This window comes from Urocampus carinirostris, chromosome 7 (genome assembly GCF_059441175.1).
Source record: "Urocampus carinirostris isolate Australia breed hairy pipefish chromosome 7, RoL_Ucar_1.0, whole genome shotgun sequence".
In the NCBI taxonomy this organism is placed as follows: domain Eukaryota; kingdom Metazoa; phylum Chordata; class Actinopteri; order Syngnathiformes; family Syngnathidae; genus Urocampus; species Urocampus carinirostris.
Window position 1 is genome coordinate 36,296,790 of NC_142355.1, and position 16,092 is coordinate 36,312,881.

Here is a 16,092-nt window from a genome sequence, read left to right on the forward strand (position 1 = left end):
GTTTTTGATCTGTAAGTGAGTGCCAGTTCCTTGCATGGGCAGTTCCTAATAAACATGCGAGTGACCTCTATTTCAGGGTTGTCAAATGTTTTGCCCTGCTCACTCAAGCACTCAGAGGCAAGGTCAGCTGCTCTGTTTAGTCTCAGCCAGTAGTCATAGGGGTCCTCCTGGTGTTTGGGCAAAGTTGAATAAAAGTCAGCTAAAGGGACAGCAGAGTACTTGGTACAGCTAAAGTGTTTCCTGAGGAGACTATAAATCATGTCAGGGCGGGTATAGACGTCTATATTACTGTTTCTAATGCCAAACCTAACTACATCTTTAGCTTTTCCTCTCAAATGCATTTGGATTTCCTCTGCTTGCTCTTCAAGTCTCACATTACTCTTCCTAATAAATGTCTTCATTAGGTCTTCCCACTCATGTAATTTTATTGAGTCTGAGCCATCCCCATTAAATGATGGTGGTTCTTTAACCTTTCTCTGTGTAACCACCTGAACCTGTGTTACATCTGACACATAACCTGGCTTACTCAATGTGTTTGCTACATCTTGTGTGGCAGCAGCGCTAGGAGCTACTGTATTGTGTGACTGTATACGTGAGAAAATGCTATCAGCCAATGTATGTCCTATCTCCTGAATAACATTTGTCATCTGATCAGCTACACCCTCAGAAATGTCACTCGTGCTCTGATTAAACATGTTTCAAATATGTAAATGAGTCAAAATCACAAAATAAATCAGGAGCCTGCGTAACACGTCACTGTATAGCAATTTTAAATACTGTGAGCTGATGGCATCATGAAACAATGTGGCAGGTAGGACAGTCCTCGGTTCGGAGAGTTTGATAGAAGTCACGGGTCACGGCACCAATGTAACCGCGGTGTACGTGTCCCACCAAAGATCCACATTCACGCTGGACTGCAAATGGATGAGTCACAACATTAGCTTTTTCTGCTGGGTCTGATCTCTTTGATCTCTTTGTAGTACTCTGGTAAAACTGACAACAAAGCATATCAAAGAGCTGTCTTTTCACTTTACAGAAAATACATTTTAGAATATCACAATACATTTATAAATCTTTGCATTTTAACAAGATACTTTTAACAAGAGATCGTATAGTGGATTTTTAACGTTTACAATGAATTCAACATGTTTTTCTTTACTCTGAATTTTAACCAACATCATCCTTTTTTTAATGTATATGAAAAATAGGAATAAAAACAATAATGAGTATAAAAATGGGTACAATTTACCTGCAAATGGATGAGTCACAACATTAGCTTTTTCTGCTGGGTCTGATCTCTTTGATCTCTACAAGGGGAATTAATATTTAGTAAAACAGAAACAAAACGAAAATAAACCTAAACAGCTTGACAATATCAATCACATTACTATGCATGGTGAGAGATTTGTCAGCTGGGGTTATAAAGTTTAAAATTAACTTATTTTGTGGAGCACCAAAAGATATGTCTTACCTTTGTAGTACTCTGGTAAAACTGACAAAACCCCGCCTCCTGGTCACATGTTAGAAGCCAAAACCAAACCCCACCCCATACCAGCAGATGGCACTGTTGGACTCAGCATTGCAGGACATTTACCAAAAACTATACACATATTTTAGCAGGAATTTCAATAAAATAAAAGTTATTATTACACCCGTTACATATATATAAATTAAAATGTGTGTATTTATTTTTTTTTTTTGACATGTTTTTTTCTGACTTTATTATTATTATTATTTATTTTGCTAAAGTAACATTATTAGTAAAATTTGTTTCGTTCAGAAATTTTCAGAGAGCCAGATGCCGTCATCAAAAGAGCCATAGGTTCCCGACCCCTGTCGTAACCACTTCAAGACCGAGGGGGCTCTCGACCTCACTTGGCAGCGAAGTGACTACCCAGAAGGCTTTGCGAATTCTCAATATCAACAAACATGCCCGAAAAGGAACCGCACAAATGTAAGTAGTTTTCCACAACCACGCATGTATTTGCAACAAAATGTATTGAGATATCTTAGTTAGACGTAAATGCAATAGAAAATCGTATTTTCGCGTTAAAACACGAACATTGCAAAATCGCTACTTTACGAAGTGCACCAATCTACCTCGGGAGCTGGCAAAAAAAATCTTCACGCTACAAACTGTAAAGTAGGATAACTGTGCAGAAAATCACGGTTCAGCCCATCCCTGTTTTTATCTTAAACGAGTCGTGCTTTTACATCTACTTGGAGCATAGTCAGAATACCGTTCTGGACATAAGCCTTTGTTTACTGCACACAATTTCGGGTGTCGTGTTTTATTTACAATATGATTCTTTCATGTGAGATCAGAATGCATTAGTTTTCATCATGCATTATGAGTAATGTCTACGAATTTCACGTGGAAATACAGTTGAAACAAATTACTATCACATAGTCCACTGCCTTCTCTGTAAACACATATTAAGTAAACTAATTACCTTCTCAAAATGTTGTCCAAATGTGGAGACAATTCTAAAGCATATGTGATGCTGGCCAATAGAAAGCTCTTACAGCCATAAGAATAACATGTCATTTTTTTGTATCTATTCACTATCAAATAATTATCCAGAACACATCCTATAATTTCCTGTCTCATATCAACTTGTTGAGCATCCTATACACAGTTGTTTTGTACAATACATCAGCATTAAGTAATTCTTGTTTTTTCCACCCAACCTAAAGGCCACTGTAGAACGTCCCGTGGAAGAGCTGGTCACCATCACAGCTACCACGCCATCCACACCACCGGGCACGTCGTTGGCACCTTCTAATCCGGCGCCAAACCCCAAATCACCCAGAAAAAAAGGAAGCACGATACACTCCTTGACTTCTTGAAAGCGGAGTCTGCCGGAGCGAGGAAAAGGCTCGAAGAAACTGGCCAAAACTGAGCGGTTCCCGTCCTTTTTGGGAAGCTCGTGGACAAATTTCCAGAACAGTGACATCTCTGCAATGTTTCCCTTTGTTTTATAAAAGGATTTTTTTTTTTTTTTTTTTTTTAAGAACTCAATGAAGTTCCAGTTTGTGTTTCCAGCTTTATGGAAGTATTGGTATATTTTTGTTAAAATTTGTGACACATTATTTATTTACTATTATGTATTTTGGCCCAATGTGAGTTTGTTTTTCTGAAAGTAAACTATTATTTAAGCTGGAGTGATTTGTAGTTGTTTTCTGTTCTCACACAGTATCTCACATCATTATGAAATAAACCACCAAGGTGTTACTCAAAATGAAGATGTTTATTGAATAGTAATGCAGAAAAGCACATAATGCAAATGTGGGTCTGACTTCCAGAGCCTAAAATATGGCTTTTGGGCAATTTATTCCATATTAACTGTGGACAATTCTTTGTACGGTGGACCTGGGAACCCTGAAGACCCGTGACACCACACGGTAGGACAGAGCGTGGACCAGCCAGTACACGTAGATCAGGACCTCCAGCCATGGCCCTGTTCCCTCTTTAGCAGCTCCTGCAGGGCCCACATAACCTTCTTGCTCAACCTTAAGTCCTGAATGAGTTCTGACTCCACATCCAACCATAAGCACAGGATGGGAACATTCCTGTCCAACCTGTCCACGCTTATGGGACAGCCACTCTGGAACACAATAGATAACAAACAATTTAGACATAAATGTGGGCATAGAAAAGAAAAAGACCGCTTTAACTGTGATGTAAGCATCATGAAAAAATGTTGAAATGACCTTTTTATATTCAATGACAACTCTTTTGAATTAAATTCCTTATGAACTAAGGTTTTTGGGTCGTACAGGGAAGTTTGGTGACAATATTATGTCAGCTAAAGGGTCAGGTGGACTGTTCTTGTGTTTGTTTACGTTTCGTCATGCCACAGATTCAAGACCCCTACTATATGTCATAAAATGGCATTAAGAAACTAATAAGTAGACTGCCATTTATGTCTACACAAACATAGGGTATTATGTGAACGTGCATTGTATGTTAACTCTTACTGTATTTGACCGAACGGGTCATTTTTTTTTAATGAGTGTACGTACCTTGTAAAGATGAATCAGCACTACATAGCGCCGAAGCTGTCTTCAGTATAGCACATTTCTCCTCCGTTGATTGGAAACACGGAAAAGATGATGAGCTTTCAGGCAATCGGTAATAACACAGCAGTAGCGGGCATTTTTAACGTTGCACGAACTCTCCAACTGACACACTACAGGTTGAGACTCGAGTTGTTTACATGTGACGTAGACCAATGCGTCACTGAGGTCTACAGCCAATTAATATTACCGCCATCTCCTGGACAGGGGTGGAACCTTGCAAGTCTTGTCCAAACCATCTCCACTTTGCACTCCACTCGCGGACGGCACTCCTCTATCGAGGGTCCTCACTGGAGGGTTCTCAGGGCCGAGTGAGAGAATTGGGATTGGGCCCAGGAGTGCTCTTCCCCCCAAAAGGTATCAACGAATGGGAGATTACTGTTTTTGTAAGCGAGGGTTGTGGATTTGCAAAAATGAAACACGCAGCACTAACACACTGAGAACTCACATGACAAGGCAAAAAGAAGAAGTAACTGTACACAGCTAAATCTTCAAGGTTGTATGATAAAAGGAATGGTGAGTAAGTACAGATAAGAGAATACATTCAGCAAGTCAATACTTTATTAAAATATGTGGATAAATATGGTGTGCATTAATAACAACTAAGTGAATATGGTGGAGTGGCGGAGTGGGTAGCGCGTGTGCGGCACAGTTCTGAGGTCATGAGATCGAACCTCCTTTGTGAGGTTTGCATGTTCTCCCTGTGCTTGCGTGGGTTTCCTCCCATTCCAAAAACCAGTCCGAATTGTCCCTAGGTGTGAATGAGCGGGCAAATTGTTTGTCCCTGTGTGCCCTGCAACTGGCTGCCAACCAGTTCAGAGTGTCCCCTGCCCACTGTCCGAGGATGGATGGGATGGGCTCCAGCATCCCCGTGACCCTACTGAGGATAAGCGGTGAAGATAATGGATTGATGGATGGCTGAAAGACACATGCAAAAGTGACAACATAATCTAACACCTCTGAGGGTCACTAATTCCAAAAGTAAAGAAAAATAATAGACAATTTATTGTAATTTTCTAAGCTAACACAAACCCTGATCCATGAACCCCTGGAAGCCTGATTTCAATTCAATTTACTCATCTCATCTCATCTCATTAGCCGTACCGCTTATCCTCAGTAGGGTCACGGGGGCTGGAGCCCATCTCAGCAATCATTGGGCAGTGGGCAGGGGACACCCTGAACTGGTTGCCAGCCAATCGCAGGGCACACAGGGACAGACAACTCATTCGCTCATTCAAACCTAGGGACAATTTGGACCGGCCAATTCACCTGAAATGCATGTCTTTGGAATGTGGGAGGAAACCGGAGTGCCCGGAGGAAACCCACGCAAGCACGGGGAGAACATACAAACTCCGCACAGAAAGTCTGGAGCTGGATTTGAACCCACGACATGAACTGTGCCGCACAAGCGCTAACCACTGCGCCGCCGTGCTGCCCTTCAATTTACTCTTCATGTCGAAACTGAAAACACACTTTTTCTTGTTTTTGGCAGAAAAATATTCAGTGCCAAAAATTTGATGCCTCCCGAATTATGATACCATCAAAGCTATAAAGTTTAGAATGTAAATACACTTAAACATAAGGCATTGTAACATTACAATTTGAACAGAGATTTGAGACTTGGAGCCTGAACGCAGATTTCTGAAGGAAATTTAATATTTTTGAGATGAAGTGTTTGAGGAGTATGTTAGAAGTGACAAGATTGGATAGATTGAGAAATTAAATTGTGAGAGACAGAACTGGAGTGGTAGTGGAACTGAGCAAGTGTGTGGATAAGAGAGAACTCGGTTGGTTTGGACACATGGAGAGGATGGATGAGGAGTGAATGTTGAAGAGGATCTACAGAGCAGAGGTAAATGGAAGGCGACCAAGAAGATGGCCGGGACTGACATGGATGGATGGTGTTATGAGTTCACTGCAGGAAAGAGGTCTAAATATAGTTGAAGCTAGAGCTCATGGTGGTGATAGGGATGAGTGGAGAGGTGTTGTGAAAGGATTGTGGGATGTTGGACACGTTCTAAGGGATGGGCAGGGCACCTGTATGATGCGGCAGGGGTAAACCAGCGAAAGCTGTCGGGACTTGCTGTTGAACAGAAGAGTGTGTTGTGTTACCCTTATCCGAGTGACGTGGCTGCTTTCTTGTGTCCCGTTTCATCTGGAGGGACGAAGCATGACCAACTTCGGTGCAGAGGTGCTTAACTTGTTTGGGCATTTGGGTTGGCCATGGTCAATTTTTTTGTGTTTGTTGCTACTTTTTTCTTTTCCTTGTTTTTGTATACGTGTTTGTCTTGCTGTCGGTCACCCCTCTTGAGGTATATGACCAAGGTAGATGGACAAAACACTACAATTTGATGCAACAACGTTGGATTTGATTCAAGTGCTTACTAATCCAGAAATTGCAAAACACTGAAAATCATTAGAACAGATAGAGAATTTCCAGATTTTGACATTTTTTTCGTAGTAGCATTTAGGACCGCCATGAACCTTCAGTTACCGCAAGAGTCCAGGAAAAAGCGATAATGCACAATAAATATCCAAGCATTGCTCGAGTTTTCCCCCCCTTTTTGCATGGTTTTCATAGAAAATGCATACTTCGCATTTTGCTATTGACTGGCGAGGTAAAAAAAAAGTGATATTTGGTAGCTCTGGCAAGCTAAGTTGGAGCATTAAAACGATGCATTTAACACGGATCGTACAGAGCGTAGGCAAAGGTCGAACATCGGGCTTTTTTCCTCCGTCCTTGTTCATCGACAACAAAGACATGCATTGTGCGCAAATATTTAATTTTATCATTTCATTATTCATTTGCTGATGTTGTGTTTGTTCTGTGCCTAAATAAAAATAGTCAAACAAAAAAATGGACAAGATGACAGACACTCAAGCTTGAAAGGCAATACAGACCTAAATTCTTGCAGTGATTTGCTGCCTCTACAAGCATTTTATTGACTAAGTTTCAAACACTTTAACATGATCATAACACGTCATATGGTCCACCCTGAATAAGTGGTTTCCCTAAAAGCTCATTTTAATACTAGTAAATGAGTTTACAGATAATTACATGCCCTTCTCGCGGTATCATGTATATGCGGAAAAAATAGAGCAGATAACAGTAATAATACATGGTAAATACCAAAAAAACCTTGACATTTATTTATTTTAAAAGTACAGTGGTGCCTCAGCATTCAATCCTAAGTAGTTCCATGTTGGAGGTTGAGGTCTGAATTTTTTTTCCCATTAGAAACAATGGTTAACTTACTAATCCGTTCTGGCCCAAATAAAGTCTACTTCAATTTAAAAATAATTGTTTTATTGAATTAGCAATTTAGACCCTACACATGTAGATACTCATATAAAATTATTGAGAATAATACTTTTAGAGTGATGTGATGAGATCTTTTTTCGGCCCTTCGTAATGTAAATTTTGGCCAGCATTTCCATTCAAAAAGACTAGTTTCATAGCATTTAAATAATTGCTAAGGAACAAATTCTTTAATAACGTATGTCTATCATTCTGAACTCTGTCATATTCTAGAAATATTAAAGTAAACGTCTTGTTAAATTTAGCTACTTATACTGTTTAACACCTCTGTCAGTTTTCAATTTCCCCTTGTGTTTGCGTCATCTTAACTCTACTGGACACCAACAACAAACAAGTGGAACAATACTTATATTATCACGTATATCAGTTCTTGTCATGATCTTGATGTCAAGCACCTGTGCCCGCTCATTTGGCGCCAACTGCCTTGGACTGTGATTGGCTCTCTGTCACTATTTAAACCCACGTCTGTCACCTGTTGTGAGTCCATCTGCGAACCTCAGTTTACTGTAGGCAAGCATTTTTCGACCATGACTCCCACCTGTTTTTGCTCCTGTCCGTTTCCCGGCTTCGACTCGTTTTTTGATCCTGACCACGTCGCCTCTCCTCTCCTGGCTTTCGACTCGTTTCCGATCCCGACCACGTTTTTGCTCTCCTGTCCCGGCTACTGACACGTTTTTCTGTTCCCCACACCGCCATCGCTCGCCACGAAAATCCCACTTTCGCTTTCAAAGCAACCTGCTTCGCGCGCCCAGCGATCACCGGATCATGGGTGCAACCCTTTCCTTTCTTCCAATAAAACTTAGAGAAACGTAACGCAAGTGGGTCCTGTCTCCCTTCTGGTCCTGACAGTTCTTTTCTTCAACATTTCAAAACAGCAACGACTGGCGTTAAAAACAAAGTAAATTTAACCACTTTTTATTCCCCTCTATGCTCGTACCCCCACTTTTATTTTTCAGATGATAAATAGCGAGAGAAGTTCAAAAGAGTCGAGATCTGAAAGGAACACTAAGCTAAGGTTACTCTCTCGGCTCGAGGAACACAAACAAAAATTCAGTTGAAAGCGAAAGAAAATTTATCTGGTCAGGCTTGGAGGCGTTCGAGGCACCACTGTACTTGTAAGCACACTCATCGTACCACAACTACATTTGCATAAGTAACCTCAGACATACAAAGCAGTCCTGTAAGTGGAAGTTTTTGGCATGAATGAATGCCAATCATTTCGGTTTCCTAGTGTCAATATAAATAATGCCAGGTGAAACGCACCAAGACACTAGCTCTAAGATTTTTAATTCAAAATTATGTAAATATAAATGCAATCTTCTGATAATTGGTGTTGCACTAAGCTTGAAATGGATCAACTGTATTTCTCAAAGACAATCTGTAACCCCAAAGCATACAAGTGTAATAATATGAGTAGACTAATCATTTTTTTCTGATGTAAATGTGATGTGTTTAATGTTAAGGCAAAATAACGAAAATGCATCAAGTAGAGTGATCAACTCTATTCTCACTATAACACTTGTGTCGCTGAGCTTCAGCCTGACCTGAGAATGTTTGATTGCAAACTGAGCAGGCAAGAGGCTTCTGACCACTGTGGGTTTTTATGTGTCTATTTAAGTTCCAACTTTGAGAGAATCGTTGACCACAAACAGAACAGGCAAACGGCTTTTGACTACTGTGGGTTCTTATGTGTCTATTTAAGTTAGAATTATGAGTGAACTTTTGACCACAAATTGAACAGACAAAAGGTTTTTCACCAGTGTGGGTTCTTGCGTGTATTTTTAAGGTCCCACGATCAGCAAATTTCTTACTACAAATTGGACAGGCAAAAGGTTTCTCCCCAGTGTGAGTTCTTGTGTGTTTTTTTAAGTGCACACTCTGAGCAAATTTTTGCCCACAAATTGAGCAACCAAAAGGTTTTTCACCACTGTGGGTTCTTGTATGTTTTTTTAAGTGCACACGCTGAGCAAACTGTTGACCACAAATTGAGCAAACAAAAGGTTTCTCACCAGTGTGAATTCTTGTGTGTTGTTCTAAGTGCACACGCTGAGTAAATGTTTGACCACAAATAGCGCAAGAATTTGTTTTCTCACCAGTGTGGGTTCTTGTGTGTTGTTTCAAATTCTCTATCCGAGTAAATCTTTGACCACAAACAGAGCAAATAAAACGTTTCTCACCAGTGTGGGTTATTGTGTGTTTTTTCAAGTTCCCACTGTGAGAAAACTTTTTGCCACAGAATGAGCAAACATAAGGTTTCTCATCACTGTGCATTCTCGTGTGTCTTATTAAGTTCCCACGGAGAGCAAATTTTTGACCACAAACGGAGCAGGCAAAAGGCTTCTCACCCGTGTGGATCATCATGTGCAATTTCAGGTAATACTTTGTTGTAAACTTTTTGCCACACAATGAGCACATACTGCCTTTATCGTCAACGTGACTTGCGGCATCACCTTCCGACTTTTGGTCGCCATTGGTTTGTGCAGAGCGTGACTTGTCATCAACATCAGTGGTCACGGGCCGACTGGAGCTGCAGCTCACCATCTCTTTACATTTGTCCTCTTCTTCATCACCGCTGCTCAAAGGAGCCCCAGTCACAGGCAACTCTGTAAAATCTTTCTCCTCTTTCACCTCAACAGGCCGCCACTCCTCCCCCTCCTCTTTAAGGGCATGCCACTCTGGCTCCTGACCCTCAGCGGGAAGATATTTTTCGACATCTGAGTGGCACAAAACACATTTGGTTCTGTGAAATCGATCTGTATTGTTGTCCTTTGGTAAGATGATGAAATGCAAGAAATGGGAAAAACGAATAGCAGAGGTGGAAAATATGAAAAATTAAAAAAAATGTCTTCGGGGAAAAACTTGATAATTTACAGATTAAAAGTGGTTCTATAAAAGCAGTGAGTAGAAAGTGGCAATATGCGGCTGATATCTTTTTCTTTAATCTACTCCAAGCCCCAAAATGTACAATTCATTGACCATTGTTGGTGTAAAAATGTTAGATTAAGCATCAAATATTAAAAAAAAATAGGCTAGGTCGCTATAAAGTGTCCTTGCTTTGCGGTTCCTATCTATAAGCACTTTTGAACACATTCAGAAAGCCCTGGGATCTCCGTGGGTGGCCGGCCCAATCACAAAGCGACTAAGAGGGAGCGGAAGCAGAAACAAGGCTGTCTGTCGGGCATGGATGCTAAGCTCAAGGGGCTAACGGACGGACGAGCATTCTCAAGCAACTTCTTGAAAAACACCAGATCCATTGCTCACATAATGGATGGTTGAGAGTTACGAATCGCTACGAACATCTTCGTCTGGAACTGTAATGTGGTCATGAAGGGCTTTGAGAGGCTTGTGTTCCAGCACATCGAGGACTACTCCCCATCCTCTATTGTTAGACTGACATTCAACTTAGGCAAGTATACAATATATTTTTTATCTTGTTTTTTTCTTTAAAGTATGTTTACATGCATATCCTGGAGTGCCAAACCTCATTTTGTAAACCTTCGTCACTACTGTACACCATAATCAATGACAATAAAGACAATCCTAATTCCTATTCATAAAAATAATCCATGTTATTGCAAGGCCTTTGATATCTTGTCTTATTCAGACCAAAATGACATTGCATTAAAGTTACTGTAGGACCCTTGACAGTTATTTTTAATAGAATTTTAGTACTGAACATGTACAGTGTGGGGGACTTCTGGAGCAGGAAACAAGAAGTCAAGGATGTTCCAGGTTCCACAGTGACCAACCTGCCATGGTCAACACAACTTGATGCTGCATGCGAATGGCGTCCAAGCGTCCAGGTTCTGGCTTTGTGTCCTCTGGTTCTCCCTGTAGCTCCTCTTTTAACCTTGTGCACATTTTGCTCAGGTTTGAAGATCACGCTTGATTTCTGCCAAGTCAAATATATGAATAAATACTACATCAAGATATAAGAATTGATACAGCCTTGGCATCCGCTATAAATAGTAGTTTGACCCCGATCTGTCCTTTCAAACACACGTGAAGAATAGTACTAGAATGGCTTTCTTCCATCTTCGCAACATTGCTAAAATATGCCCTATGCCAGGGCCATATATGGCTCTTTCTATGAGTATCTGTGGCTCAGAGACAAATTTGATTGCATGCAAAATTTCTCCATCTTGTTCAAAACTTGAGTAGTCTATCTTATTCAGGTACACGCAAAGCAAAACCAAAGCTAAATAACATGGTATTACTTCGCAGTATATATAGGGCACGTTTTTCACTACAATTTACAGTCAAGGTGTCACACAAAAAAAGGGGGAAAAAAACTCGTTTTGGCTGTACAACGCTAAAGAATCCTTTATATAAAAGTTCACTATATAATCTGTGTTCAGTGTTCAGATACCTTATGATGAATCCACAGAACTGTAAATACGCCAAAACACCGGAAGAGAACTTAGTCATTTGATTGGGTAAGTGGGAGGGATGGGTGGAGCTATGCAAAAAGTGCAAGCACTCCCTCCCATCTCTCGCCCTACGCCGTCTGCGCCAAAAGTGAGCTCATCAGGCTCCCTATTTGCAGAATGTTGTGACGTTTTTACACAATAACTGCTTGCATCTGGTTTTGAAACCAATATGTATGAAAAAAAGGGTCAAAAGGAGTTTAACCGATCTTGAGTAATTACAAGAAAGAGACAAGTTTAAAGTGGTATGTTTGTTGATTTTGGGACAGGGGCTCTGGCATTATTCTCTTTTCATCATTTTTATCAAATCATCAAAAATAAATGTGCTGAAGACTAAGCTTTTGTCTGGGGCGCGGGTTTAGCAATTTAGTAAATTTGTCTCATAATATATGGTGTGGCTCTTTCCCAAAATAAAATTAATATTTTTTGCTTTTATGGCTCTTTGAGTCAAAAAGGTTCCCGACCCCTGCCCTATGCTGTCTCAGTCAGTTGCAGAGATTATAATTCACGTGTTTGTTACTTCCCGTCTCGATTACTGTAATGCACTACTCTCCGGTCTCCCGAAGTCCAAAATCAAGAGCCTTCAGTACAAAATGCTGCAGCGAAGCTTTTAACTAAGACAAGTAAGTTTGATCACACTAACCTGATTTTAGCTAACCTGCATTGGCTCCCTGTTAGCTTAAGATGTGATTTTAAAGTTCTGTTGGTATTATACAAAATCATGCATGGACTTGCTCCCTCATATCTTTCAGATTTAATTTCCCCCTAAGTTCCGGTCCGGAGCCTTCGCTCTGAAAACACTGGTCTACTCGTGATCCCAAGAGCCAAGAAGAGATCCGTAGGTTCGAGAGCGTTCTCCATCCGGGCCCCGGTGCTGTGGAATGCTCTTCTCCCTGAGATTCGAACTGCAACCTCAGTGGAAATGTTTAAATCTAAGCTTAAAACACACTTCTACCCTATAGCATATAAATAATCTATATTGTATGTTGATAATATGTGTATTATTTGCCCTCATGTAGGTTTGAGGTGAGGGGATGGTGTCATAATAGTCTGTATTGATAGTTTGCAATAGTCTTTGATCTGTGCAGCCTCTTGAGACTCTTTGTGATTAAGGGTGTCACAAATAAACATGATTTGGCTAGTTCATGTTTTTCTTTTCAATCAATGTTGCAAAAAACATCACATCACAAAATGAACAAATCACCAGAAAAGAAAAAAGGGATCACAGTTTGAAGCCAAAGGTCCCCAAAATAACATTGGACACTTCTTCCATCAATCATATAGACAAATTGTGATATCTTATCTCATTATAACAATCATTTGTTAATCAGTTAGAAAATTATCACATTGTTTAAATCACGATAAATACAGTATTCTACAATGTCGGATTTTTTTTCCCCATTTCCCCCTCTTACTCTCTAACAGACCAATAACAAAAAAAAGCTCCTTTACACTTGCCCCAATTTTTTTCTACATAGAGCTTTTGTTCGTGTTTATAATGAAACTAACCTGTTAGACAGAACTCGAGTAAGTCCTTGGAACAGTTAGGCACAAGTGAGGTTGAATGTGAAATTTTGAAAATATTAATTTCACTTATGTTATATAATTCCGATCTCACCACATTTTTCTTAAGTCCCATCAAGTCTCTACATTTGCGTAATTTCTTTCCGCTCTCAGTTCCTATTTTGTTTCCATCATTTTGTTCAGCATTTTCTCCATTTTGTGGTCGATCTTTTGAAATTCTTCTTTTATTTCCCTCCCTGTTTATCTTGATTCATCTAGTAATTCTCTCAATCTTTCCATAGCTGATTTCAACAAGCCCATGTCGTTGGCGTTACTTGCTTTGACATTTTCTGTTTTTAGTTGTTGAGCTGGTTGGAAAGAAGAGAAAACAAAAAAAGCAGCAGTAAAAACAGCAGCAGCAAAAAAAGGACAAATAAAAATCCAAAGTGATAGCACAAGGAAGTAAAGAAGGAGCAAGTCTGGAGCAAGTTTGAGAAGCGTCCTTACCAGTAAGACTCCGGAAGAAGACTTTAATGAAAAAGACTGTGTACTTACACTATAGCTGGATGGATACAAATGTGGGTTCTACCATATATGGATAAATACAACTGTGGAATTACAAATTATATAGATTGGTAAACCTGAAAATTGGTAAGCTTTTTAATCAAGTCGGCCAGATTTTGCTTGTACCACACGTCTCAATCCTTTAAATCGAACTGTGCTTTGCGCTCTCGAACATATTACCAAAACTGAAGAATTGTTTGCAGAAAAATACTGTCAGCTTTACTCCCACCAATTCAGTCATTTGTTATATAATTGGCCTTATGCTCCTACATTTACACATACAAGATAATTCCTGGCTTTTCCTGCATTATCAGTTCTGCTGGAACATGTGTTCTCAAAGGCTGGAGAAAATGTGTCCAAAAGACTAAAAATGATGCCCTACTGCATTTGAGACAATTGTTTTCGTTAACATAAATCAATAAACAGTGTGTTGTAAAATTATATGCCTTTATATGTGGAGAGAGAAAGTTAATTTATATTGCTTCTACTGGTCGATATTATATTCAACTGCATTATTGCATCAAAGGCCAGTAAAAAGCCCTTATGAATGAAACCCTGGATAGTGAACCTTGAAGGAACACACCACTTTCAACATTTGAGGCCAGCTCAGAAATAGACAGCCATTGTAGTCTACAGCGAATGCATACTGCTCATTTCTGCCTGGAGGTAGGCGATTGTGGCCTTTCCTTTGTGTTTTTCCCCCAGCATGTGTCGCTGTTGGTATTATTTTTCACGGCTTTCTCCCCTTTAGGATCGGTGCTGCCGAGGGCTTTCTTGTTTTGCTTGCTCCCGGTTGGCGCTGGCTGGCTGCCTACCGTGTGTTGCTTGGACGGCTAGCCTGGCGTTAGCGCCAGTTATGCCACATTCCGTGGTGTGTTTATTCCCAACCGGCTTCGCGAGTTGTCATAGCTAAACAACACTTCGTGTTTCTTAGGTGCCAGATTAACCGAAAAAGAAAATGAGAAAGTCGTGTTTTTTTGTTTGTATAGTTATTGTTTTTGTTGAAAGACTGAATCAATAAGCGGCAAGTGAATGTTGTCTCAAGTCTACACATCAAAATGGGCCATGAATGAAGAAAATTAAACAGCAACCACAGATATTGACACAAAAAACCGTTAGTCACCCTTAAAATAAAACACAGAAACTAGGGACTAAAATGAATGCCTTTACTTACATAGTTTAGAGCAAGTTTTACCTTGCTGGCACCGCGACGACAGGGACAGAATCAAACAACACCCGTCCAGAAATTTTGCGACCTAAAAGTAAATTCAGAACTGCTTAGAGCTAAACTGTGTACCATAGAAAAATAATAATAAACAATAAATCAAGGCCAAATTTACTGTGCTCATCAAAGAAAGAAATGCACTGAAATTAAGCTGCGTGAACCATTATTGCACTCGACATTCATCCTCCTGCTCGAGGCGGAAGTGTCTCAACCAATAAAACGCACTGAAGGAACAGGTCCCTTACAAGGGTTCCTGTTGACATTTATTAGCTTTAGTATATTATATATCAAGACATTTGGGAATAGATTGCTGTCAATCTCAAAAATACAACTCATTCTTGCACTAATCACATGGGTAGCACAAGGGGGCAAAAAAACGCAATTAGTTAAAGGTACAGTGTAGTTTTTTTAGTGCCTCCTAAAAAAAATCATAGGTTGAGAAATTTGTAAATTTTTCATTTTTACACGGTGAAATCCATATCTAGTCGTTGCCGCCGTTTTTGTCTGGATTCTTGCGAATGAAAACCAGTGCTACAGAGCACGGCGTAGCAGCATTAGACAACAAGGTCATCAAGCTGTAAAATATTACACATTGGGGTTTTATCCATCCATCCATTATCTGCACCGATTATCCTCAGTAGGGTCGCTGTGCTGCTGGAGCCCATCCCATCTCCGGGCAGTGGGCAGGGGACACCCTGAACTACATGCCAGCCAGTCGCAGGGCACACAGGGACAGACATTTCGCTCGCTCATCCACACCTAGGGACAATTTGAACCGGCCAATTAACCTGACATGCATGTTTTTGGAATGTGGGAGGACACCCACGCAAACACAGGAAGAACATGAAAAATCCACACAGGAGGTTCGATCTCATGACCTCAGAACTGTGCCGCACACGCGCTAACCACTGGGCCGCCGTGCTTCAATGGGGTTTTAAAATAAGCAAAATAGTCAACTCTAGTATGGTGTCCAT

The 16,092-nt window shown here is 40.3% G+C and overlaps 1 protein-coding gene and 2 long non-coding RNA genes across 4 annotated transcripts; 1 reads left to right on the plus strand and 2 right to left on the minus strand.

Moving 5' to 3' along the window:
- Nucleotides 1-1,834: 1,834 nt before the first annotated feature.
- Nucleotides 1,835-3,242, plus strand: LOC148363181 (uncharacterized). The gene is made up of 2 exons (XR_015850964.1): nt 1,835-1,954; nt 2,698-3,242. It is a non-coding gene; the product is annotated as an uncharacterized LOC148363181 (long non-coding RNA).
- On the minus strand, nt 3,233-4,418 carry LOC148363182 (uncharacterized). The gene is made up of 2 exons (XR_015850965.1): nt 4,027-4,418; nt 3,233-3,608 (listed from the first exon to the last, which is right to left on the minus strand). It is a non-coding gene; the product is annotated as an uncharacterized LOC148363182 (long non-coding RNA).
- A 2,534-nt stretch (nt 4,419-6,952) lies between these two features.
- Nucleotides 6,953-15,342, minus strand: LOC148363183 (uncharacterized). 2 transcript variants are annotated; one of them, XM_088340767.1, is made up of 3 exons: nt 15,089-15,342; nt 11,149-11,291; nt 6,953-10,113 (listed from the first exon to the last, which is right to left on the minus strand). In XM_088340767.1, the coding sequence occupies exons 2-3, from the start codon at nt 11,258-11,260 to the stop codon at nt 8,882-8,884; spliced, it is 1,344 nt and encodes a 447-aa protein (XP_088196893.1). In that variant the 5' UTR covers nt 11,261-11,291; nt 15,089-15,342; the 3' UTR covers nt 6,953-8,881. The 2 variants fall into 2 exon arrangements, with proteins under 2 accessions (XP_088196893.1, XP_088196892.1); XM_088340766.1 differs by having other exon boundaries at nt 15,068-15,340.
- Nucleotides 15,343-16,092: the final 750 nt, after the last annotated feature.

Bases quoted from the DNA above. Each gene is read 5' to 3' on its own strand.
- LOC148363183 (XM_088340767.1), bottom strand. From the start codon at position 11,260: ATGTGCACAAGGTTAAAAGAGGAGCTACAGGGAGAACCAGAGGACACA. The intron at 10,114-11,148 runs GTTGGTCACTGT...TGTGCCACTCAG, and splicing joins AGTTGTGTTGACCATGGCAG to ATGTCGAAAAATATCTTCCC.